Raw genomic sequence first — 26,168 nt, forward strand, 5'->3', positions numbered from 1 at the left:
ATTAACATAGCAGCATGTATTGTGTCTAACATCTCACACTGAGTACAGGAAAAGCTAATGATGCAATCAGCTGGGATATGCACTGGAAACAAACAGTGCAAAATTCTATTCATTTGCTGCAGAATTCTATGCATCAGTAACACTATCCAGAAAGAAAACTATAAATATTGAAATTTAAATTTAATATTGAGAAAGATTATGAGCAATTTAATAAAAATAAATGCCATCGTTAATGTAACAGTGTTACAGTTGTAGATTATAAAGTTACCCTAAATAAACCTAGTGCTTCAAAAACTTACCAGTGATTTTCTATTACAAAATATGTGAAAATACAAAAGAATACCACAAAACAATGTCCTTTTTGGGTCAAAACTGACACCAAGATGACAAAGTTGTATTTTAGTTTGTTAACAGAGACTATTGGAATCTCTCTCAATTTGGTTGAATTCTATATACCATATCCATTAAAACCCATAGTTAACATTCTCGTGTAACCTCTACAATTATTCTAAATGCCCTACCAAACCCATTACTTCTCTGTAACCTTTAAGATTAGCCATTTTTTTGTTTTCTAATACTACATTTTGGCAGCAACTATTTATTAGCCTGTTATTGCAAAAAGTGCAATTTAACAATAAACCAGTCTGAAGGGTTTTTTATGTCTTCAGGATATATACCATATATTTCTTTAAAAATAATCATACTTTTATAAGCAATACTTTACAGTAGACATCTCAAATCTACCATATATGTAAAACTTAAAATGAGAAATTTAGGCTCTAAATCTTTATACATATATTTATATTCAGATTCTATATATATTATATATATACACACACACGCACACACACACACACACACACGAGTATATATAAAATATATATAATCAGTCTAAAAATGAACACAAACTGGGCAATGTACATAAAATCTTTTTAAAACTCAAACAATAGAAAAACTTTAAACATTAAACAATTTTAATAAAAGTTTCTGTACAATGCTAAGCAGTTTTATTTACATATAGAAAATGTAATAGGAGTAGTGTTTGAAATTACAGAACTCCTTAAAATTTCAATGGCAGGTAAATCTGGAAAAAATAACAGCATTCCATTCACAAATATTTTCAAGCAATAAATATGTATTTATAAATAGTGTAAATTTACATCAAGATTAGAAACAAAAATCACAAATCTGAAGTTTATTCCTTAGTCTATGTGCAACCCATTTATCTTTGTGACTTGGCTGTTAATTTTTTTAAATTTTATTTTAGGAACCAAAAGTGTAACCGTCATGGTTTCAAAACAAGACAGAAAAACATAAAAGCAGTAAAAAATTTATATCACCTAACTTTTCACATTAAAAAAAAATGTTGCCCAAAGAAAGACTTAAAATTTCTAACTACCTTACAAAGAAATGACCAGCTAAGCTAGTACTTTTTCCAAGGGAAATTCTGAAGGGGAAAAATGGATGAAACTAATTCATCAGCCCAGAAACAGAGAAATACAAAAGAGGTGGTCTTCAAGTCAGTAGTCTGTATAATGTTGCCAGTTTTGTCAGATATATACAAAACATGGAATTATTATTTTTTGAAGTATAGCTGGATGAGCTTTATTTATTTTGAGTTCTGGAATAGGAGGCAGTGCTCTCCCGTCCAGTTGGTTGACACTCCGCACTTGGAAGGTTGCATAGACACAGCTTTCAGCCAGCAGCCTTACGGGATAGCTACAAAAAAAAAAAATCAGTGGTGCAGAACTGGGTCACTTCCTGAATATCAGAAAAGTTTTCATTTAATGTCCATGGAAAAATGTCAAGATGAGGAGGATGGCAATGGAGGAGCCTGGAAAGAAAACATAAATTACTTTTTCTACAATGGGCAAAATATCAATTATTCAATAAAGATCTGTGTAAACAACATGTATGAAGTTTAACGATCAAATTAACATTATTGGTTTCCACTTGAGGATTTTTCTGAGACTGTATTTGTGATTTTTTTTTGCACATTCAAGTACAATTTGCATTTTATTATCATCTTACATTAACACTCTCTAAGCACAATACAATTATTTTAAGTCAACCACCACAAGTTATCTAGATGAACATGTTAAAAACTAGACACAGAATTCTTCCCTATAAAAGCCTTCCTGCAGAACCCCCTCCCCTCAGAAGAAGTCTGAGAACACAGATATTTTAGACTTTTCTGTACCACTTTAGTATCTGAGTGCTTCACAAATGAGAGCTTAGCTCAAAGCTTACAACACTGAATTGCAGTTGGAAATTAGTCAACAGGCATAGATATTTCTGGATTGTCATATTCAATTGTATCATCTTGAAATGCTCTATCCAACTACTGTCAACCTTTCTTCAAATGCAAGGTTTGCCATGAATCAATTCAGTACCACTTTTGTTCCAAGTATGGACAAGACTCCTGACCTTACCAACAACATTGAAAATCATATGGAATGTATGGAGAATACTTCATTAACACACTTCAAAGCAGCAGGCTACACCATACTGAACATACCTACAAATGGCCAAAGGTAATGGACAGCAGAGTTTTGGTTGAATTCAGATGCAAAGGAGACCCCATGCCAAAATAATTATTTGAGAGAATTCTTTTGTCAAGTGGAGAGACAAAGCCAATTTTTTTTTGGGGGGGGGGGGGGGCGCGAAGATTGTAGGGTGTCAAAGTGTAAGACACCTATATTGATTTCCTACTAGAAATAACATGTCAGAGCTTCTTCTGAATATAGTGTTAGTCTCTAAGATTCTCTTTTTTATTCTCCCCATACACAGATGTTTCTGGGGGGCACAGGACAATGTTTTAAAATGAGGTCTCCACCATTAAAATAAAAATACCATGAAGATGAAAATGTTCAACACAAAGAGATGGAATGGGTTTCAGAAAGGGCCCAGACCTGTGAGGTCAAACCAGGGAGGCTTTGGTTTCCCCCTCTCCCAGAGCTGTCTCCAACACTAATCAATGATAAGAACCATACTTGAATGGCACTGTGACCCTGTTTTCCAAGTCACAATGACTTTCACTCAAATTTGGCCCAGCTCTTCCTTCAGGATGATGGAGTGGATGAGCCAAATCTGAATGGTGCTGAGACCCTGTATGCCAGGTCAGAATGACTGTGACTCAAATTTAACCCAAAGGTAGTTTTGGAGACCCTCTCAAATGGGGTACAAAGGCAAAATGTCTTCTCCACTTACGGGTGGCCCCGTCTCCCTCTGATCCAGACACGATCTTCGGGTAACCTCAATATTAGCATTTTAAGCCTCATCCTTGTTAACTTTAACACCAGTCTTTTCTACAGACTCCTTTATGTACCCTGTAGAATTACTGTACTTTTCATGCATTTCTTCCCCTTCAATATTTTCCTCCATAAAAATTGAAAATATAATTCTATGAATCTGTTTAAACCCAAAAATTCAAGGTACAGGGTGTCCCAGCTGTAAGTTGGCCCGGTTATACATCCGTTCCACACTGAAGTCATTGATGCTTGTAGAAACTGATGTGTTATACGTCCTCCCATTCCCCGCTCCTAAGTCATGCAAAACTCCCCTCCCCCGCTCCCCAACCCCTCCGCCACCAATTTGTGAAAATGGAAGTCAGTTCTGGGAAAAAAAATTCCCCCACTTTAAGTTGTTTTGCTATAAATCCAAGTTTTTTGGAACGTATCTTGGACTTACAGAGAGGACGGCCTGTATTCATATACAAATAGATATCAAAATAGCATACAATTGCTTTACAAAGGTAGTTTTGCACCCACTGAATATAACTTACTAATGTAAATTGGTCATAGACTTGCATCATGTCCTCCATTTTGTACTGTTCTAGCACCACAAAATTTTCCAGGTTCCCACTTATCTTTCGTGCACAGTCTTGGCAATGCACAACATAGGTCTTCCGAGAATTGCTCTCACTGGTGACAAAAAGCAGATTAAAGACTTCCACCTATGTGACAGGAAAAAGAAAATCAGTGTTCAAATCTGGTTTAGAAAAGCTACAAAAATAAGGGTTGGTTGATTGATTTGGGATTTATATTCTGACACTGTAGATAAGCATATAGAAAAGAGTCAAGATAGATCAAGAAAAATTCACACCTCCAGGCTTCAGTCATAGAAATAGGCACTCATATCCACTACTACTAGTAGGACATTAAAAAGGTTGAATGAAGGCGCTAACGTAAGCGTAGGTGACTGTTAACCGAACAAGTTTTATAATCTGAGTGTTACCACTGTAAAGCATTAGGGATGTTAAATTTTGATTAATCAACCAATTGAGTAGTCGATGGAATTTCCATCGGCTACTTGATTAGCCAATAAGGGGAGGGGTGCTTGCTATCCCTTTTTTGGCTTCTCAGCTTAGGACAACAAATGCCTGATCAGAGGTACTAAAATGGTGCCTTTCATTTGGTCTTTAGCAAAATTGCTATTCCGTTTTTTAGAAACATATTGTTAAATACTAGGAAGAATCAAAACACTCTTCACAAAACATATCTGTCGGGAGCACATCAAAGTTCTCTCTCTCCATTTGAATTGATTTCTGACTAGTGTAATGCAATCAAATACAATTCTAAAAAATAAAGCTCAATGAATCCAATTCAGTACAGATAGGATGAAACTTTTTTTAGAATATCACATAATGGCATGAGTAACAATATGTTCATTACAAATAAAGAGTTTAGCAAAATATAACCCATATCTAAATGACTGGATTATAAGGTTTTAGGAGATGGCAGTATGTCTTCTTATATATAGGTATGTATAGCCCCCCTTGTGGTTTCTACCATCATGCAAATAAATACAAAATTACTAATAGCAACAATAATAATGGAAGATTCCCCCAAAACAGATCAATTTAAAATCACAAGATTCTTAACATTTATTTCTACCGACCTCACAAATGCTACAATAATGAGCTGGCTCTTCCTTTGTTCGGCCATGCCAGACAACCTCTTTTCCTGCACCAATTAGAGCTTCCCTCAATGTCTGACACTGCTTGAGAGTTCTCAACAGGCAATACCTATCACAGAAATCAGAAGTAGGTTACTTTATACACAAACATTTCTCATGCCATTTAGTTCAACACTAATTTATTCAATCTTAAGCCCCCAACACAAGAGACAGTATTTTACATTTTAATTGGAGTAAATGATACTTCCTCAAACACAGTGAAATACTATGTTTTTAGTGTACTCTAGTTATACAATTGTTTTAATCTAACTTTATCAACAAGAAGTTTGGTCGATTTGCTGGGCTAAAACACAAGCTTAAAATTAATTTATGAAACTCAAAACATTATGTTGCTAATTCAAAGCATCATTTTAGAGTAATATCCTAACAGGAAATCACTTCCTCAGCACAGCTATCTTCCAGTGGCCTAACATCTGGAAATGTAAGTTGTGGTAGAAATTATTACAGCTCAGGAGGAAAAAATTACCCAGACTAATTTTAGAAAATAAATTGTCTAAAAAAGGAAGAAAACTTTGACATTAGTATGCTTGCTGCATTAATGAATAAAAGCTTAATGTGTTCCCAAATGACTATTTACAATTATTTGCAGTATTTCTATGTAAATGTCAAAAACAAATTTGAATTTTAGCTCAAATTCATCATTAAGCAATACATCATTTTGCTTTCCAATATTATGTGAAGTTCTACAACTGTTCTCAGAAGTGGACCAAAAATGGGTTGTCTGAGTTTTTAAAATTTCAAATTTATATTTTCATTAACAATAATTTTCAGTTCTCAACTATCCTTTTCATTTGAGCAGTACTCAGATTTTCCTCTCCAAAGGATAGCTACATACATTACAGACATCCTGGAAAACATAAGAGGAAGAAAAAATGATAGATAAAAAAATGAAAAAAATGTATTCCTCTCTGCCCTTCCCAAATATCATTCTGAGACATGGCTAGTTCCTTACTGTCTTTGCAACCAGTGGTTCCCAAACTTTTTGACATCCTGCACCCTTTTTGATTTTTGAAAAACTCTCACCCCCCCCCCCAGTTTGGAAACCCATGCTTTTACAGTCTAAAATGACTAGTGTATATATTCGTATTTGTTTAAGTTAGCAAAATTTTAGTTCCTACATTGAGACACTGACATTTCATACTTAAAATGTAATCTATGCTGAAAAAAACACCCAAACTCCCAGATCTGGGGGCTTGTTAGCATATTACTGCAAGAACACAGCAAAAAATGAAAGACAAAACTGATAAGCAAATAAGCCCATTCTACATTAGCAACTAACCCCATTTCCAGGCACACAACTTCCAAAAGTTGAAAAATCTAAAATGGCTTGTCGGACTATAAAAAATGCTAAATATTTTTGACCTGTGAATAAAAGGTCTCAGTAACTTGATAATGTATTTAAGTCTAAATAACTTTTAATTGCTAATGCTGATAAATATATATTTTTAAAGTTACCTATGTGATAAGGTCAGGCCAGATGGGTTACAGGAGAGTACTAGAAGGGAAGTATATTAGCCTTAGATTAAATAGGACCCTGTTCCCAAGATAAACTAACAAGGTGACAACTGGCAGTGGGTCACTGAGTCAATGTGTGTATAGTCATTAGTTGTATTGGAGGCAGGAATCTGCTAGATCACCTTACTAGTATTCTGGATTATTTTGATAAGGAGCAGAGCCAACTTTGAGGGTCCCTCAGAAGCCAGGTATCCAAGTCCTCTGTAACTTTCTCCACCTTCAAATGAAGGTTCTGGGCCACCCTTTTTAGAGGATCCTGATGGGCCATGGTGTCCACTGCAGGAAGAGTAATAGTTCCTGCCATACCTTCATCAGGTGGGACCAAATCTTCCTGCTACTCTGGTTCCCTGATGGCTGCCTGGAGAATGTTGGATGCTCCTAAGGCAGGTGCTAAGTTTGGTACTATGGGTGTCATGGCATCAGTCGGGGTCAGATCTCGATGGCATCTGATGTTTGTCCTCTGATGGTTCATCCCAAATACTTGGTATTGCACAGGAAAGAGAGATATCCAAAGAGTCGAGGATTCACTGAGGCCACAGATGATATTCTGGAGCTGGACACTTGGTAGGCCCATGATATCCAGAATGGCCACTGTATTGGATCCTGCCACTGAGATGGCCATGACACCAGCAGCATTGCCTACCCTTCCTCTTGCTTAGGGCAGTGCCGGGATTGGTACTTGCTTCATTGGGACAGTCAGGACTGAGCCTGACCACAGCAGAGAAGATACTGATGGTTCCAGAGAGGAACGCCATGGTGATGTGGAATGATATAGAGCAGCGGTCTCCAACCTTTTTACACCCAAGATCACTTTTTAAATGACAGACCAAGTCAAGATCTATCGCCCCACCCCTTCCTTGAAGCCCTCTCTATTCTCCACCTCTCCATCACTTGCTATCCCCGATCCTTATACTGCTACTTTAAAAAAAAAATTCCCACCATTCCTCGCAGCTACTCACCTGTGCTGTTGCTTGGTGAGTAGCTGCTCCTCAAATGAGGAAATCTAATGTAAATGTACTGCACAGGTGCGCAGTTCAGAGAGGGCTCAAGAGCTACTTTTAGAGCCTCCAAGATCTACCAGTAGATCGCGATCTACTGGTTGGTGACCACGGATATAGAGGAAAGATTGAGGTCCACCTCCAAATCCTCCTCAACTGGAGAGTCCATCAATACCGAGTCGACGGATTGCTCTGTGAGGATGGAATCAACAGTGCTGGTATCTGTGGGCCAGCTACTGGGAGTCCTGGTGTGGGATGCACCCTACTGATGGTCTCACATTTCAATCTAACAGGGAAATGGCCCCCTTTACCTTTTTCTTCTGTGGCAACAGAGACTAAGGTCAGTGTTGCATGCTGGAGGCAGGGATCTGTGCCTGTGCTCTTTTTAATATAGTCCTTCCTTGGTGCCAAGGTGTCCTGCACTGAGGCTAAGGGTGCTCCATCTGGCACAGGTGGAGGGTGAAGAGATGACTCCATAAGGAGTTCCAACAGGAATTCCGCTTCTTTTTAACTTGGGCTTAAAGCCTCCTCAGATTTTGCACCTATCTGCTTGAAAACCCTCTCCCAGGCACGTTAGGCAGGAGTCATAAAGATCCCCATTGGGCACAGACTTAAAGTGCTTGCCACATTGCTTAAAAACCTGACACTGAGGCATGCCCAAGTCCCAGGATAAAAATGAGAGGGAATCCCCTCAAAGTAAATGTACTAACTCTAGATCCAACTACAATATTTACTAAATATGCAAATTATTTACAAGAGATAAAGTCTAATAGGGAGTCACTTGCAAACGCAAGAGCTCAAACTATTCCAAACATCACTGGCAGTAAAAAGGAACTGAACAGGCAGCGGGTTGGCAGGCACGTATATACATCACCATGAAAGCACCACTCCAGGGGGCTACACAGCTGACCCAAAAGGGAAAGGCTAGGGAAAACCTTCCGATGATCATGCACACAGCACACACACCCAGAAGTGACAGATTTTATGCCACTATAAGAAATGATGAATAAAATTTTAGTTCCTAATGTATGATACACTTACACCTGTGCTTAATTTCAAGCAAAAGTAATTCCACACTGACGTCAATGAAAGGGGTTATTCATGTAAGTAAAGTTAAGGTTATGTCTATTTTAAGTATTTGCAGGGTCAGGACCCTAATTTTCAATATTTTGGTTTTTGAGCATAGAAACTTTGTAAAATTCAAAAAAGAGATCCTAAATGTTCTGACCCTAAAAAAAAAATCATAATTTTCTTCATTATACATTTTATCTAAAATTGTTACAGTACAAACATTACAAAGTTTAAAACCAAATTTTATAATTTTTAGTATCAAGTGATTTAAATCAGCCCACAGAAAAGAAAAGGCCTGGGATTATTTCACACAAAAGCAGGAATGATCAAGTCAGAGAAGATAAAAGCTAACTATTGGGAAAAGTTTTGAAAGAGACCAGGAAATTAATTTATATCAAAACAAGAGTTAAATGAAACATTTAAAAAACAGATACATCTCTAAGAATGGTAAGAAATGTGCAGCTCTTGACCTTGCTAATAAAGGATGAGTAAACTTTCATCTAGTTCTATAGACAGCATTTACCAATATTTAAAATTAAATTGAGTACCTTTGAAAGAATGCAGGAGGAATTTCAGAAATACACTTGCTCATCAAGAGCCATCATATTATATAATTATGTTTTAAGAGTATCAGTTTATTTAATCTATTTAGTTCTTTCATTGAATTGCCATTAAGAAACTTGCAGACATCTGAGGCAGGTCCATAATTTATGGCCACAGAAAATCAAGTACTTTAAATCTATGAGGACTGTTGGTATGTACAATCCCTAATCAGGCCACCTCTCTCCAGCATGCCACTGCAATCACCCCCTTTGAGACTGGCCAATTAAATGCATCAGTTTGGAGAGGCAGTCGGTGGAATGAGTCCAATATCAGACATCTGTGGACTAGAAAGACACTTTTTAATTTTCCATCTGTTCTACTTGCTGGCTATTTTTTTTGTAACTGAAAATGCACAATAAAATTTATTAGTTTTAACAATTTAGGAAAAAATTCTGATACACTACCTACTTAAGAAATATGCCCTGAATTACAAATAATTTTTTTTTAATTGTCAATATTTTGTGCCTCCATGCTAATATTTAAATGAGTTATTTGGGCAGGCCTAAGAGCAACACCAAATATGCTCATGTCCTTTCCTCAATTGTTCTCAGCTTTCATTGTCAAAATTTTCTGTTTCAGTTGTGAAGAAAGCACACAAAAATGACCTAAGAGCAGACGCTGAAGCAATAGCTGCTTGAGCTTTTAGAGAGACAAATAATAGCTGCAAACCCAGAAGCCAGCTGTAATGCCAGCGATATTTAACAATACTGACGTTTTAAAGTATTTCTTTGATAATCAAAGCATGTAATAGAGAAGAGTATGATTAGGAAGATCTACTCCAATGTTCCCCAGTGTGTCTGATGCTTGAAGGACTTGTTAAGGGGAGGGAGCTGATGAAAGATGTACAAATTAACAATACACAGTGGGGCTAAAGGGAGGCACGAATAATTTCACTTTCCTGAAGGCAGGCTCAGCTTTCAAAAATTTGGGAAACCCTGCTCCAAGTAGTATATTAGATTAAGGTATGAGATAGGTTTACGTAATGTCTTACATTACATACACAGGGTGAATCCACTGTAACAGAAGTGTCTGCTTGATTTCTTCTGTGAGGAAGGGCAGTGAGGTCTACATCTGAACCGTCATATTTGGTGAAGCTTTCAAAGCCTGGTTGGCATCTTGTTTATCCCCTTGATGCAGGGTGCTTGTTAGATATATCCTTAATAACTTCTCTATTCTGGTGCAAATGTCCTGGAATGCATATCATCTGGATTTGCTGATTTGAGCACACTCACTATTTCCTAAGTATCTTTTTACCTATGTTTTTATATTCAATATCCCATCACTTCATTTTAGTTACCCAAACCCAATTTTTTTAAGCTACCAAATATTTTAATCATTTTAGAATTCTCCTTATTCATTAATGTGTACCTACTCTCTCTAATATTTCCTCTTTCTTTTGGTGTGACAGATTTGTAAAGGCATTTCTTATTCCTTTAGACCACTAATTCCCAAATGCAGTCTGCCGATCTGCTGTGGTCCACGGCTGTCTTACAGGTGGCCCATGACTTGAGCTCAGCCTCCTCCCCTCCCACGCAGTGAGGAACACATGCTGCTGCTCCAGCTTCGTGGTTTCTGCTCAGCCACAAAGCTGGAGTACCAGCTCTGGCTTCCTGCCCGGAGGAAGAGGAAAGGTGAAGAAACCCCAACCTTCACTGCCAGACCCAGCTTGAGGAGAGAGGCAGAGCAAGTGGCTCCATGAACTGCCATTCCTCCGGTGGGTTGGAGTGGGGTGGGAGCAGCAGCACATGGAGCCACTTGCTCTGCCTCTCTCTGTGAGCCGGGTCTAGTTGGGAAGGTGTGGGTTTCTTCACCTCCCCACCACCTTCCAAGCAAGTTGCCAGAGCTGGTGCTCAAGCCTTGTGGCTGTGTGGTGACTGCAAGGCTGGAGCAGCAGCGTGGGTTCCTGCTGTGTGGGGGAGAAGGAGGGAAACTGAGCTTGCCCCCCACCCTGCTGAAGGAAAGGCAGTGCAGTGATGCGCTATCTGGAAGCTTTTCCCGCTGCTCCCATTGGCTGACAAATGGGTGTAGTGGAAGGTGGTGCTTGGGAGCAACAGGGGCACAAAACCAGGTAAGTGCTGCCCCTCATGCCCAGACCCCCACACCCAATCTCCCTCACTCACCCCTTCCCCCTGCCAAGATGCCACACTCCCAGCTTGCTCCCACAGCCTCCCCCCAGCTTGCACCTTCACCCTCCCTCCTGGCCAGATACCTTACCCCCAGTCTGCTCCTGCACCTCCCCCTGGCCAGACACCTACTACTGCATCTACTGTTGTTCTTACTCCCTTCCTGCTAGCCAAGCACCCTTGTCCCAGTTTGCTTCTGTACCCTACCTTCCACACAGACAGCCACCCTCACCTCCCTTACAGTACCCCACCTCCTGCCCAGAATCTGTACCCCATCCCTATCCTAGTCACTGGCAGTCCTGTCCCGCACACTGAGCCCCTCATTTTTGTCTGCACCCCAGAGGCTAAGGGGGTCAACAAAATCCACTAACTCCAGAACCACAGAAAAGTAAATCTGGCCTATGGGAAGCCCTGAATCTCAGTCCTCCTTGTCCCTTCCTCTCACCCTATGGGGCTGGAGTGCCAGAGGAGTGAGGTGTCTCAGGGTACGTTTACACAGCAGGGCTAAATCTGAAATATACTACACAACTTGAGCTAAGTCAACTGTGTAACAAGTCAAAATAGCTTATTTTGGCTTTTGGCATGATCTACACAGGAGGAAGCCTGAGTTAGAGCACTCATCCTCCGACTTCCCTTGCTCCTCGTAAAGTGAGGATTTCAGGAGTCAGAGTAAGAACTCCTCCAGCTCGCCATTATTTTGACATTAAGTCAAAGTAACTGCTTGCTATGTAAACACGGATTATGTTGGAGGAAGTTTTTTGTTTCTCACTTGTGTGGTCCCAACTGATTTTTCCGTGGGTTGGTGGCCCCCAACCCAAAAAAGGTTCCCCATACCTGCCATAAATACATAAAAAATTGAAACATTTTGTATTGGACACAAATTCTTTATTTAATTTATCAAACTTCATTTTAAATGAACGAGAAAGTTTAAATGCTTAATCTGTTTAATCATTTAAAATTAAACCATTCTCCCTAGTTGCAGCACTAGCAAAATGGCTCAGGCACAATTATGCAATTAACAGTGAGTTTCCATTGGCAATTGGTGGTCCATGGAGAGGTTAACATTGAGTCATGTGGGCCACAGGCCAGAAAGTTTGAGAACCACTGCTTTAGACACTTACACTATTATAATTTGGGGATTCTTTTGTTTGTTTTTTGGGAGATAAGGGTGTCTTTTCTCAGAGCAACCTAATTTATTTTGGCTACTTTTATTTGGTTCCCCAAACAATTCCAGTTTCACCTTCAGATCTTTGAATACTTATTTTTTAGCTTCTGGTCCTTTTTGTTTGCACTTATTTAAGAGAGAACAATGCTGGATTGGATATTTATTGGGGTATCTTAAGATGTCCAAACTTTCTTTCAGATGTATTTGTTTTAATAATTCCTTCCCTTGCACCAGAGTCCCAAACATTTACATGTATACTCATTCACATTTAGATTTTAATCAGTGCTCATTACCACGTATGCTAGTGCCTATGTCACCGCAGAATATTTTTGCTTATTTTTCAAATTAGAAGCACAAGTTAGTTTTCATTGAACTAAAAAAGTCCTTTTCTATCCTGTTTACTACTTATTTTGATGCTTCACTCCCAGAAGAGGTAACTATTTTAGACAATCTTGATGCCTTGGATTTCCATGACCGTTGTTAATTAGGATGCAGATCTACATTTGGCACAGAGATCGCACCTGTTGCATTGAAAAAATTCTCTTCCTGGTGATGAATCAAGTGTTCATGCTGATATTCAGTGAAAGCAAATGACCATAAAGTATTGGCAATATAAATAACCATCAAAACTAGCAGGAGTGAATACAGCTGTTCTCAGATGACCTCATCTCTTTCCCCTTGAACAAGTTCAGTGGTTAGTTTTGGACACTGGCTCTTCTTTCCCAAGGGCATTCAAATGAGATTTCAGAGAGTATCAGCTGAGACCCCTATATTCATCTCTCTCTCTCTCTCTCTAATGAGGGCAAGAAAAGAGACATGGACTACAGTATGTTCTGTATGCTAATGACACCTTTCCATTTCCATTTCAACCAGCCTAATAAGTATGAACTAACACTTGTCTTAGACTAGCAAAAATTGTGGGTTGGGCGATAACTTACTGGATGACATTTAAGCCAGGTCAGAGAGAGGAGATACTGGGGAATATATGCTCTCTGATTAAAGGGGATCTTTATTTGTAGCGTACATTTGCAATTTAGGCATCTAATTAGATTCCCAGCAGCTGTTAGTCAAACAGAAACAGCAGTAGTTTAGTCTTCCCTGGGTTTGCTGGAGAATCTCTGGGATTTTCCAAAGATGTTTACTGTGAATTCTAGCTGCTTAACTGAAATGGTAGAAGCTGGAAATGGGTGATGAGAGGGATCACTTGATAGTTACCTGATCTGTTCATTCCCTCAATGGCCACTGTCAGAAGACAGGATATTGGGCTAGTCATATCTCTGATCTGATCCAGAATGTCCGTTCTTTGGGGAAGAATCTTGAATTTTTAATAAAGGCTGTCTTTACCCAAAAAGGTAGTCACTGAAGTTAGAGATGTTTCACAAGCCCATGGTAACTAATTGTCCATTCATTATCAGTGGGAATAGTTCAATGGAGGGATGATAGGAGTTACTATAGAGAACTTTCTGGGTGTCTGGCTGATGAGTCTTGCCCACATGCTCAGGGTTTAGCTAATCGCCATATTTGGGGTCGGGAAGGAATTTTCCTCCAGGGTAGATTGGCAGAGGCCCTGGAGGTTTTTCGCCTTCCTCTGTAGCATGGGGTACAGATCACAGCTAGAGGATTCTCTGCATCTTGGGGTCTTCAAAGTATTTGAAGGCTTCAATATCTGAGATATTAGTGAGAGGATTATTCTGGGAGGGGTGGGTGAGATTCTGTGGCCTGCACTGTGCAGGGGGTCAGACTAGATGATCATAATGGTTCCTTCTGACCTTAAAGTCTATGAGTCTAAAACCTAGACTTTTAAATGGTCTTACTAAAAATCCTTTTCTCTCCCAACTTCCAGTCTTGGCATTTATATTGTCACCATCTTGTTATTTCTCAAACCATCAGAGTGTGTTCCAGCATAGGCAGGATGCAAATTTTTAATGTAAAAAAGTGTCAGGAAAACAGCCTCAGACCACTTGGGCCAGTTTTTTGCAGGTCATCTACAAAGTGATTTATAAGCTCCCTCTGATTAAAGGATGGGAACTGTGATGTGTCATTTATACTCTGAAATTCATTAGCCTCTTCCTTGCCTGGAGTGACCAAAAGGTCATGAATATGTTGGTCTACAGAATATTACTCCTTGGGGAACTTTATGCCACAGCATGTATCCAAAATTCATGTCCCCATAAGATTTCTTTGCTTCCCTGCAAAAAAATGATTTGGATGAGAAGCAAAGGAAAGCTACAGGAGTGGGCACCTACCCCTTCCCAGCAGCATGGGCATATAATTTTGGATTCTTGAAGCAGCCAGTTAGGTAAATTACAGCAGACAGCAGTGCTTATGACACCTGGGCCGGTGGTTCTTACCCTATGCCAAACTCAGCTGCTAGTACCAGCTGATCTGGCCAGGATAGGACTTCTTCATCTGCATGGAATTGCCAGAGAAGATGAAGCCCCAGAAACATCCCTTGGCTGCAGGAAGCTGTGTACCCCCAACTTCCGGCTCCCATCAGCTGCGGAGAGAGGGGCGACTATGTGGGGAGCTAATCCTCTGTGTGCCCAACCGGTGTGCATCCCAACGCTCCCATATCCAGACACACCCATGGAGAATCACCCTCAGGACCCTGCATTGCGACTCTCGCACTAGGGATGTTAAGGACTAGTAGAATAGTGATAGAAATGTAGCCGTGTTAGTCTGGGGTAGCTGAAGCAAAATGCAGGACAATGTAGCGCTTTAAAGACTAACAAGATGGTTTATTAGGTGATGAGCTTTCGTGGGCCAGACCCACTTCCTCAGATCACATAGTGGAAGAAAATAGTCACAACCATATATACCAAAGGATACAATTTTAAAAAACGAACATATATGAAAAGGACAAATCACATTTCAGAACAGGAGGGGGATGCGGGGGGGGGGGGGGGGAAGAGGAAGGAAGGTAAGTGTCTGTGAATTGATATTAGAGGTGGGGAGAGTGGGATGTCTGTGAGCTAATGGTATTAGAGGTGATAATTGGGGAAGCTATCTTGGTAATGGTAATGGGTAAGATAGTTTGAGTATTTGTTCATGTTAAATGAATTCATGTTAAAAGTCGACACTCTCCGGGAAGGAATGAACAAATACTCAAACTATCTTACCCATTACCACATGGCATTTCAAAACGGCTTGGAGTCTGGGATCAGATGGATCATTCCCTGCTGATCCCAGGCTTTCATGCAGATACTTCTGCATTGAAATGCACAGGAACCCCCACTGGGGTTCCTGTGCATTTCAAAGAGGAAGCACTTGTGTGGAGCCTGGAGTCAGTGGGACTTCCTGCTGGCCCTGAGCTCCATGCAGCATTCCAACTTTGAAATGCACATTTCAAAGGAGGAATGCAGAAGTGCCTATTGACTACTCGACTAGTAAATTAATCCCAAGTTAACATCCCTATCTTGCACCTGAATGAACCTCCACTCTGCTGAACCTCCCTTACTGCATATTGAGCCCCTCTGCACCTAGCCCCCCTGCTGAAACCCATCCCTGAACCCAGACAATCCCTCACAGAATCCTTTATACTCAAGCTCCCACTTCAAGACCCATCCTAACCCAGCACACCTGGACCACACCAATGACACCCCCCACCCAAATGAGCCCCAACCAGCTGCACCCAGAACTCCAGGAACTAGATATCCATATTGAGCCCCCCCAACACTTAAAGCCCTCTCGTTGAGCCACCCATTACCTGAATCCTTACCCTGTTAACCTCACCTACTTCATCCATAGCTCCTCTGCATCCAGACCATCTCTCCCCCACTTCCCCCGGAGTCATCTGCACTCAAACACCCGCCCCCCACATGGATCACCCTGATAAGCCCCCGTACCGAGATCGTACTCAATAAGTCCCAATCTCCCAGCTCCAGACCTTCCCCTGCATTGAGGTCCCTACAGCCAGACCCCCTACTGGACCTCTGACTGAACCATTTACACTCAGATGTTCTCACGCAAAACCTTCTCATCACAGACACGTGGATGTTTCCATACTTAGCCCCTCCAGACTTGGATCCTGCTAGGCTGCCCACAGCTGGTACAGAGACACAGGGCTCTAGGGTATTTTGGGGACAGGCCTGGTCCTTGTGCTATGTCAGGATCCAATGGAGCTTCTCCCACCATATCACCTGTTCCAGGGTGGAGTGTGAGTGATCTCCCATCTCTGTGCAGCCAGCAGCCTGTGCTTCTCACTTACATGCTGGAGTCTCCACATTTATTCATTGACAACATTTGCAGCATTTTAAATATTGTGCAAAGAATTTTTATTTTTTGGGGCACAGAATATTTAATTTCTTGGTAATGTATTTCATCAGGAGAAGAATAGGCTGGAATGCTCATCTGTTTTCTTAGAATTTCAGAGGGCAAAAGTGATGTCAGATTTTTTATTTTTGTATAGATTTGTATGGCTTTGAAAGCTATGTTAAAAGTGCCCTGAGCCTGCGAAATGCACTTATGAAAATGTAGGAATAACTACACACACCCATACTCCCAACAAACCCTATTACTTTTGAACCCAGAATGTTCCCATTTCATTTTCTGAATTTCATCAGCTGCAAGACTCTTCAAATGAAAGGAGGGAGGAAAAGAGGCTTTCCAAACCCTGCCTCCTTGCATGTCAAGGATGTTTTCACCAGCTCTCCAAGTGATAGGATATAAATTAGATAAATAGGAGTACTGGAAATGAACATGTAAATTTATTATTAAAATATTAAGTTTAACTTTAAAAATAATTAAACATTTTCACCTGGAGTCTGAAGTTTACTGACAGTAAAAGGCCTAATCTTTCAACTTGTTGTTATACATAGGCAAACCCCTGTGTTCAAGCAGGGACCCATCAGAGTCAGAGGCCTCTCTGCATAGAAGTTTCAGAACTGAAACCTAAAATATTTCGAAAAAACTTCTAAATTTGCAGTTAAGATTAATATCTCTCAGGAAATCTAGGCATGAAAATTAAATTACATGCTTAATTTACTGGATCAAAACAGAATTCATTTCATGTAATGCTAAACACAGACTAATAAAATGGATTTAATTAGAAATAAATTTATTCTGAAAAAAAAAAATTTTGGCTTAAAAGACCACCTTTGTTTCTTCCTAGAAGAGAAGTTCTACTTCACAATCTGTTCAAATTAAATGTGATGATTTCAATCTGTTTTAACAGTTAAAATAAGAACAGTAAATAATCAAATTGGAAATGGATACACAAAAAGTTTAAAATATACATACTTGATCATTTCAAAAAGCCTTGGATCTGAGACCTTTATATTCCGTGCCATGTTCCATGAAAGATGAATCATGGGTACTATTGACTTCACGCTTTGCAATTTATTCCACTCGTACCGTTCCACTGCCAATTTATATTGACAGGCTTTAAGAAAAAGTTACAGAAATTTTAAGACAAGACATTAAAGGATATAATAAAATATCTTGATCACACTCATAACCTAATTTTTTTAAGATTTAAGAAATTGCATACAGTATGCTACAATGGTTACCATTACAATTTTTAAAGTTTTCAAAGTACAAAAACGATACAACAGTCTAAACAATATTTAGAATTAGAGCACATACAATTACAACACAGTTTTAATAAAGTAATGATTTTTAAAATGGTTTCATTTAAAAAATAAGCCAACCACTTCTTTAAATAGGATTTTTAAAATCTCAAATATTTTAGGATTAAAAACCTCGTTTGCAAGTTTCTCCAATTGCCTTTGTTCCATCCTATTCTATATTAAAATTCTGTCATGTATTTACAATATGCAATTTCTAGACAGATTACCTAATAGAGAGATGTTTGTTGTGATAGGTTTGGCACGTTACATTTACACTAAGCAATAAGCGTCTTGTTGCAAAATGTGTTGCTGCTGCTCAGGAAACACCAGTCAATTCATCTGTTCATGGAATGACACTACTTATTGCACTAAACCAAAAGAAGTTTATCTTGTGCATGGCTATTTAAGAAAATAATGATTTTTGGGAGTATGTATTTTTCCTCTTTTGTTCTGATACCGAGTTTCCTCCCATTCTCAGATTATTTTTCTTCTTTAACCAGGTTTGAACCCCAATAACTCCACATAATTCTCTTGTAGCTTTGGGTTTGAAACATCTTATTGAATGTTTTTATTCATTTTAAACTAAAAGACTGCACTTAACACTTGAAAACCCAATCAGACTGGTTAATCCTCATCTCCTTAACTTGGGTGCCATAGTGGCATACATCAAAACAAGCGCACATGACCTCAATATTGGTGCACAAGACTAAACAAAACTCACTCCACTCATGGATGGAAAATCTTAGCAGGAACACTGGAGGTTACTGTAAATAAATCCTGAAATGACAGTGGTGGTGCTTGTGTTTTCTATCTGCCGTCAGAGGAACATATTTCAAGTTTTTAACATTATATAGTTGTACACAATTTTTATCTAATAAAATATGGTCAATACAGTTGGGATGTATGTGGAACAATATCAACAAATTGTTTGTCACCATACTATTTCACCATACCTGTAAGAGGGCCAACATTCCAAGCAATGTTGTTGCACCAGCCAATAGCCTGAACCCAATGAACAGTGCCAGCATTTATCCATACCAAATCCCCAGGTCTCTGAATAAACCTATAGACTGGGACATTGGCTTCATATAAGTCTTCCAGGTTAGGCCACCAAGAGCCCATTAGGAAATTCATATTATTTCTGAAAAAGTAAGAAAAACACAGTCCTTTACATTTATCAACAGATAAATTATGAGTCTTTGCTAATTGGTAAGATAAAGTCAAGTTAATCAACATACTTGCATAGAGTTGATCACTATTACAAATGCTGCCAACCAATGATTGACGACATAGGAAATGGTAAAAAACAGACGATAAAGAAAAACCTCAAACAATCCAATGTTTTCACCTCTAAAATGACTGATTTGAATCCAGCAGGGTCATTATATCCTGAATCTGTATGTAGCAATTTGCCTGCCAGTGTGAAATGAGCTGATGGCTTCCATTTTTTCCATGGTTTTGTCTACACTATTTTTTCTTAAAATTTCCCAAAATTGCTACCAATAATACAACTTCATTGATAGTTGCATTCAGCATAACATTAGTTTGGCATTTTAACTACTATGACCTCTAACTCGGCTCAAAGCAGGTGCACACAGCATACAATTCAAAATGCCATTGGTTGCTACTGCTTTTTCTACTCTAGCACTTCAATACTGCTGCTGTAATTGTATGGCAGCAACAGTGGGAAATTTTAGGAAAAAAGTCTGGATTTGATAAGGCATAGCCACTGGTGAAAACATCTCCAACATGACTACCATCACTAGCTGTGTTCTCATCAGTCTCAGTAAAGAGGCCAAGGTATTAGTTGCTATGGTGACTGAATTCTCCAACAAACCAATTCAACATTACAGTAACAGTAAAGTGCATTCAGTATGTTACAATGTCACTGGTCACGGAACACCAGCAAAACTGAGGTCTTTATTCTTTGACTTTTCCATTAAAGGTGTTTTCTTAAGTAACCTATTCTTTCCTTGCTTCTTCATGTAAATGGATCCTAACTCTACAATCTAACTTCGGAAGCAAGTGCAACACAATTGGATAGCATTAATTATCTTGGGGATTACGACAATAACATTGTAATATGTTCCAAGAACAATAATTTAATTAATGTATGTTACATAAAATGTGTAAGTAATCAACCATGTAAAACAAAAAAGCACTCCTAGAAACACCTGATTGTAAATTAAGTGATTCTTTCAAAATTTAGGATTATACTGAAGAAATTGTAGCAAACATATTAAGACTTCTAAAGGTTAAGTTCCACAGTTTTAGATGAAAATATATACAACCAGATAGCCATTCTAGTGACACACAGCCTATTTCCTAGAAAATACGTCTGTATATGTATGACTGGCAATGTAATCTTTTACCACTTCTGTAATTATTTGTCAATTGCTATATAATAAGCATACTGTTATATAATTATATAACAGCAGTCAGATCAACTGAAGAGTTCTGGCTCACATACATTTCTTCCTGTGAATAAATACAGAGTCTACCTAGTCATCTTCAATAATTCGGTTATTGTAATGGCTCAGCTTTGTTCAGTCAAAAACATGCCACTATTATGAACACATTTTTTTAAAAGTTTGCTAATGTACATAATTAAAAAAATATGGATTTATTTTAATTGTTTCCTGTGAGCCATCATGGGCATTTAAAAAACCCACAGAAACACTTGTGTAATATGGCAAATTAATCATGCAGAGGAGCAGTAGAAATTTCTCTGCTGTTCTACCATTGTACTGATATGGAAAGATGACTATTTGAGTAAGAGTGACAGCTGGTCTTGAGGTTCATAACAAAAAATCCAAGAGGGTGGCAATGACTGATTTTTTTTTTTAGGTGGTAATTGGATTGGGGTCTTAAAATGCATTTGGAGCCATTAAAGAGCCATATGTGAGTAATAACTTTTAAGCCCTCCTGATATGGTTTGAATTTGAACATTAGACTTGCACATCAAAGCCTCCATATACATTACAAATCCATCATGTAATCTGTGGCCCTCAACAACTTTTATTTTTCTTTAAGGGTGCATCTACATTGCACCCGAAACTCAAAATAAGATATGTAATTTGCACTACGGACACTGTATAGCTTATTTCGAATCTATTTCAAAATAGGCTATTTTGAAATTTAGCACTACCAACAGTGCCAAATTTCAAAATAATGAGCTATTTGGAGCCATTCCTTAACTCTTGTGCAATGAGATTTGCAGGGAGGGCAAAATAGCATGCCTGTTACTTTGAAAAATATTTCGAAATAACATTTGCATTTCTAAGAGGCAGGATAGCTATTTCAGGATGCCTCGGTATCCCGAAATATCTCCACTGTGTAGACATACCCTAAGGCTACGTCTACACTGGCCCCTTTTCCGGAAGGGGCATGTAAATTTCACGAGTCGTCGTAGGGAAATCCGCGGGGGATTTAAATATCCCCCGCGGCATTTAAATAAAAATGTCCGCCGCTTTTTTCCGGCTTTTAAAAAAGCCGGAAAAGAGCGTCTAGACTGGCCCCGATCCTCCGGAAAAAGTGCCCTTTTCCGGAGGCTCTTATTCCTACTTCAAAGGAGGAATAAGAGCCTCCGGAAAAGGGCACTTTTTCCGGAGGATCGGGGCCAGTCTAGACGCTCTTTTCCGGCTTTTTTAAAAGCCGGAAAAAAGCGGCGGACATTTTTATTTAAATGCCGCGGGGGATATTTAAATCCCCCGCGGATTTCCCTACGACGACTCGTGAAATTTACATGCCCCTTCCTGAAAAGGGGCCAGTGTAGACGTAGCCTAAGTGTCCTGAAATAAATCTAAATTAACTACTGATTGTTGGAGGCAAAACTGTCCTGAGGCACCTGAAATCGTCACAAAGTTCGCTGTTTTTTTACATACTACAATTTGTTTGGTTAAAATGCTGAGCCAGATGTAGGTTTTTCCTTACACTTTAACAAACTTTTCTGATTCATCAGAAGCTGTAAAATATTATTTCCACCTTCGTATTGACAGCATATACGGGATGTTTCTGCATCTAACAGGCATACATAAATACAAAACACATGAAACTTACTTTTCACAGAAGTCATTCAGAACACCCCAATAGCTTTCAGGAACAACAAACCACTCACAGTCACCTGGACCAATATTTATGTTTACTGAACAGAAATTGTTATTTTCTTGGTGACCTGAAATTCAGGAGAAAAATTGTTATTTTCACATTGATAGTTTTTTGACAGCACTGTGAACATGTAAATTACCATGTAAGCACTAATTATTATTAAGGCAAATAATATCATAGCTTAATTATATATGTATTTGTTCATAATGCGTAGCACCACAGAATTTGGGTAGCTGCAATTTTTCAAAATACACAGTTAAAACACTGTTACTTCTGATATGTATTAACAACATCGTTTTGCTTTGCTTGATTTATGGAGGACTAGAAGTTATCAATGTATCTAATCCCTGCATAGTCCTTTGCTGCTTCCCCTCTTGTAGATCCTAAGAACTCTGCTGGACATGAGCTTCAGTCAAACATCTTGATTATTTTTATTATGGGGGCACATTGTTTAAGGTACATAGTAAGAAATGATCCCTGTCCCAAAGAGTTTCAATCTACAGAGAAAAGACAGGTTAAAGTAGCATTACTTCCATTTTACTGATGGAAAACGGAGGCATGGATATACTAAAACTTGCAGAGTCACATGAAGCCAGAAGCAGAGCCAGGAACTCATCTCCTAAGTCAGCAATGGACAACCATGAATAGTGAGTGGGCCACATGAGTGACCCTCCTTCAATTCAGTAGGCCATAGGATACCAGGTCCACTAAGGTTCCACTAGTGACCTGTGAACATCCTGTCTGTTCCCCTCTCCCACCTCTTTGCCGATTGGGGCACTAGAGCTCTGCACTTCCTCTTTCCCAGGCCTGCCTCCCAGTACTTTCGGAGTGCCATAAATCCACTGAGTCACACTTAGCCCCCTGTCCTCTCCAGAACCTGAACAGTCGCAAATAGCTGATTCACAGCATTCCAACTATGAAAGGGAGGAATGGTTACAGATCGTGAATCAGTAGATTTGCAGTACTCCAAAAGTGCTTGGAGGGAGTGGGTGGAGTAGGAAGTACGGGGTTCCAGAACTCTATTGTGTGAGAGACATGTGGGTGAAAAGGGCAAATAGGGGAGCCACAGGCTATAGATGGGATCCCATGGGGCCATGTGTGGCCCACAGGTTGCCCATCATTTCCTAAGTTATAATTTAATGCTGTAACCACAAAATTATCTCTCACCCTAAGGTAACAATTTTCTTAAAGAAATAGGCAATTAAAAGCAAAAAGTTAGCAATAATGAACAACTAAGGCTGTGAAAATAAAAGCATTTTAACGATAGAAAATATCAGAAGTTAATGTTAGAGGAGAATCTGTCACTTTGCATATGCAGTATGAAGTATTTTCTAAATTTTAGTAAAATTGGTACTTTTACTCTTTCATTATATTTATGCATGTCCTAAACAACATAGTGATAGAAATGTAGCCGTGTTAGTCCAGTTTTTTGTTTCAGCTACACCAGACTATGTAGCACTTTAAAGACTAACAAGATGGTTTATTAGGTGATGAGCTTTGGTGGGCCAGACCCACTTCCTCAGATCAAATAGTGGAAGAAAATTGTCACAACCATATATACCAAAGGATACAATTAAAAAATGAACACACATGAAAAGGACAAATCAAATTTCAGAACAGAAGGGGAAGGGGGGGGGGGGGGGGAAGGAGGTAAATGTCTGTGAGCTAATGATATTAGAGGTGATAATTGGGGAAGCTATCTTTGTAATGGGTAAGATAATTAGAGTCTTTATTCAAACTTAGGCGTAAAGTGTTGAATTTAAGCATGAATGACAGTTCAGAGGATTCTCTTTCAAGTGTAGTCTTAAAAGGCTAAAGGATCAATGCCCACAAAACAGATATTAGACAGGATCACAAAGAAAAAACAGTTTCTTGCCATTTCAACCAGAAAAGACATTGTCTCAACAACTTGATTACCTGCATCCTGCTCCAAAGGCCTTTTAAGACTACACTTGAAAGAGAATCCTCTGAACTGTCATTCATGTTTAAATTCGACACTTTACGCCTAAGTTTGAATAAAGACTCTAATTATCTTATCCATTACAAAGATAGTTTCCCCAATTATCACCTCTAATATCATTAGCTCACCGACATTTACCTCCTCCCCCCCCTTCCCCTTCTGTTCTGAAATTTGATTTGTCCTTTTCATGTGTGTTCATTTTTTAATTGTATCCTTTGGTATATATGGTTGTGACAATTTTCTTCCACTATTTAATCTGAGGAAGTGGGTCTGGCCCACCAAAGCTCATCACCTAACAAACCATCTTGTTAGTCTTTAAAGTGCTACATACTCCTGTTTTTTGTATAAACAATATAGTATCTGCAATGTGGCCAAGTTAACATCTTCTTGACACTAGATTTTTTTCCATGGAAAGTGTCTGTACTCACCCAGTGTCCTACTCCCTGGAACCTTCATGTACAACTGGACTGTGTTCATTCCCAGGATTGTATGACCAACATGGCTTAGAAGATTTCCTGCTGACACCACACGTACAAAAGCAGGAAGTTTTGTCAGTTCATGGAGCTGCAACTTCCACCTGCAGTAAAACAGCAAACGCACAACTGTGAATCTCTGCACTTCAAGGAATACTTTGGGCATTATATTAACAGTATGTTATAAAACTGTGACCCCCGTAAGTTATAGGAACAAATTGTTTCTTGAAGAAAACTTAATACACAATTTAATGTCTCATTGTGGAATTACACTAATTTGGATGTCAATTTAATGTTAATATTTGATTGAAATCCAAGTCTCAAAATCCTAGAACTGTCCATTCTGGTCTAAATTTTCAGAAAGTTACATTTCAAATTTTACACCTGACTTGTGTACACAATTGTGCATGCAACTGTAGTAATTGTGCATACATGTTAAATGTGCAATTGAGAGCATTGACTTCGGAAACTTAGGTCTCAGAGACCATAGATCCCTAAATTTAAGTTAGGAAATGTCACAAATTCCTGCTATTCTTTACATTTTAATTATATTTTAAATTTAAATCACAAATCTGTAAAGTTACTTGAGGGGAAAAATGGTCACGTGGCTAAACCAAGTAAGATGAAATGGGTGCTAGACAGTTCTGAGAAAATTACTTTGAAATCCAAACCCAAGTTTTCTCTATACCTCAGTTTCCCTAACTTTCAAATGAAGGCAAAATGACTTTCTCCACAGTGATGTTTTGAGGAACTTGGAAGACAGTTGCTTTAGATGTACAAAGTAACGTTATTACATGCTTTATTACAACCTCTAACCTAATCCTAGTAACAACGAAATTTCAGCAAACATTGCAAAACCTTTATGCATTAACCGTACATAAACATCAATTTAAAAAAATCCCACCACAAATTCCCAATAATCATCAGTGTATGAAAGCACGATTGCATCCTTATTTTTCCTCTCCTGCTCTGATTATCACAAAAAATCCTTTTTGTTTTACTGAAGAGATGAAAGTTTAGTTTAAAAAATGTGAAATCTGAGCTCTGCTGGTGACACGGCATATGGACAGGTTCTGATACTGCGATAACTCTGGTAGTGAACACAGCAACTATTAGAAGAAGCACTCCACACTAACAATGAAGAGGCCCTGCAGGAATTTACAAGAAGGTTGATCACAGTTATCTTAGGAGATCAGCACAAGAGAAATGAGTCAGTTTCATTCCTGAACAGAAAGATTATCCCAGTGGAAACAGATGAATGTGTGCCTCAGAATGGAAGGTAGATCCAAGAGAAAAGCCAGTAAGCTTTAGGATGCTGGAGGCAAAGGAGAGAAATGTGAAAGGGTGGTCTTGGAGAGAGGTGAGATCAAGGAAAGTGGGGTGGTTTTTTTTGGTCCTTTAGGATGGGGAAATGAAATTTTTAATCATAGAAAGGGCTTAAAAATCCATTCACCTGCACCGTCATGGTAAGTAGAAAGTAAGATTGGTTGCATGAGTAAGACATGTGCCATCCTGATTGGTTGGACTCTAATGCTTTGATAAGCGAAGTGCTAAATTTTCTAGCTGCAGCACTAGTTGATACTGTTAAACCCTTGCTGCTGCTTCTCTC

At 38.9% G+C, this 26,168-nt stretch overlaps 1 protein-coding gene across 4 annotated transcripts in view; it reads right to left on the minus strand.

The window, feature by feature from the left end:
* Positions 1 to 953: 953 nt before the first annotated feature.
* KDM6A (lysine demethylase 6A) overlaps positions 954 to 26,168 on the minus strand; it is a 299,506-nt gene continuing 274,291 nt past the window's right edge. For all 4 annotated transcript variants that reach the window (XM_075912756.1, XM_075912767.1, XM_075912747.1 and 1 more), the window contains 7 exons: positions 24,515 to 24,663; positions 22,079 to 22,193; positions 18,973 to 19,160; positions 17,691 to 17,832; positions 4,900 to 5,026; positions 3,785 to 3,955; positions 954 to 1,834 (listed from right to left, as the gene is read on the minus strand). In XM_075912756.1, coding sequence (XP_075768871.1) covers positions 1,805 to 1,834; positions 3,785 to 3,955; positions 4,900 to 5,026; positions 17,691 to 17,832; positions 18,973 to 19,160; positions 22,079 to 22,193; positions 24,515 to 24,663 — 922 coding nt within the window. In that variant the 3' untranslated portion in view covers positions 954 to 1,804. The remainder of the gene's footprint in view (positions 1,835 to 3,784; positions 3,956 to 4,899; positions 5,027 to 17,690; positions 17,833 to 18,972; positions 19,161 to 22,078; positions 22,194 to 24,514; positions 24,664 to 26,168) is intronic.

Source organism: Pelodiscus sinensis, chromosome 1, assembly GCF_049634645.1.
Source record: "Pelodiscus sinensis isolate JC-2024 chromosome 1, ASM4963464v1, whole genome shotgun sequence".
Lineage (NCBI taxonomy): Eukaryota > Metazoa > Chordata > Testudines > Trionychidae > Pelodiscus > Pelodiscus sinensis.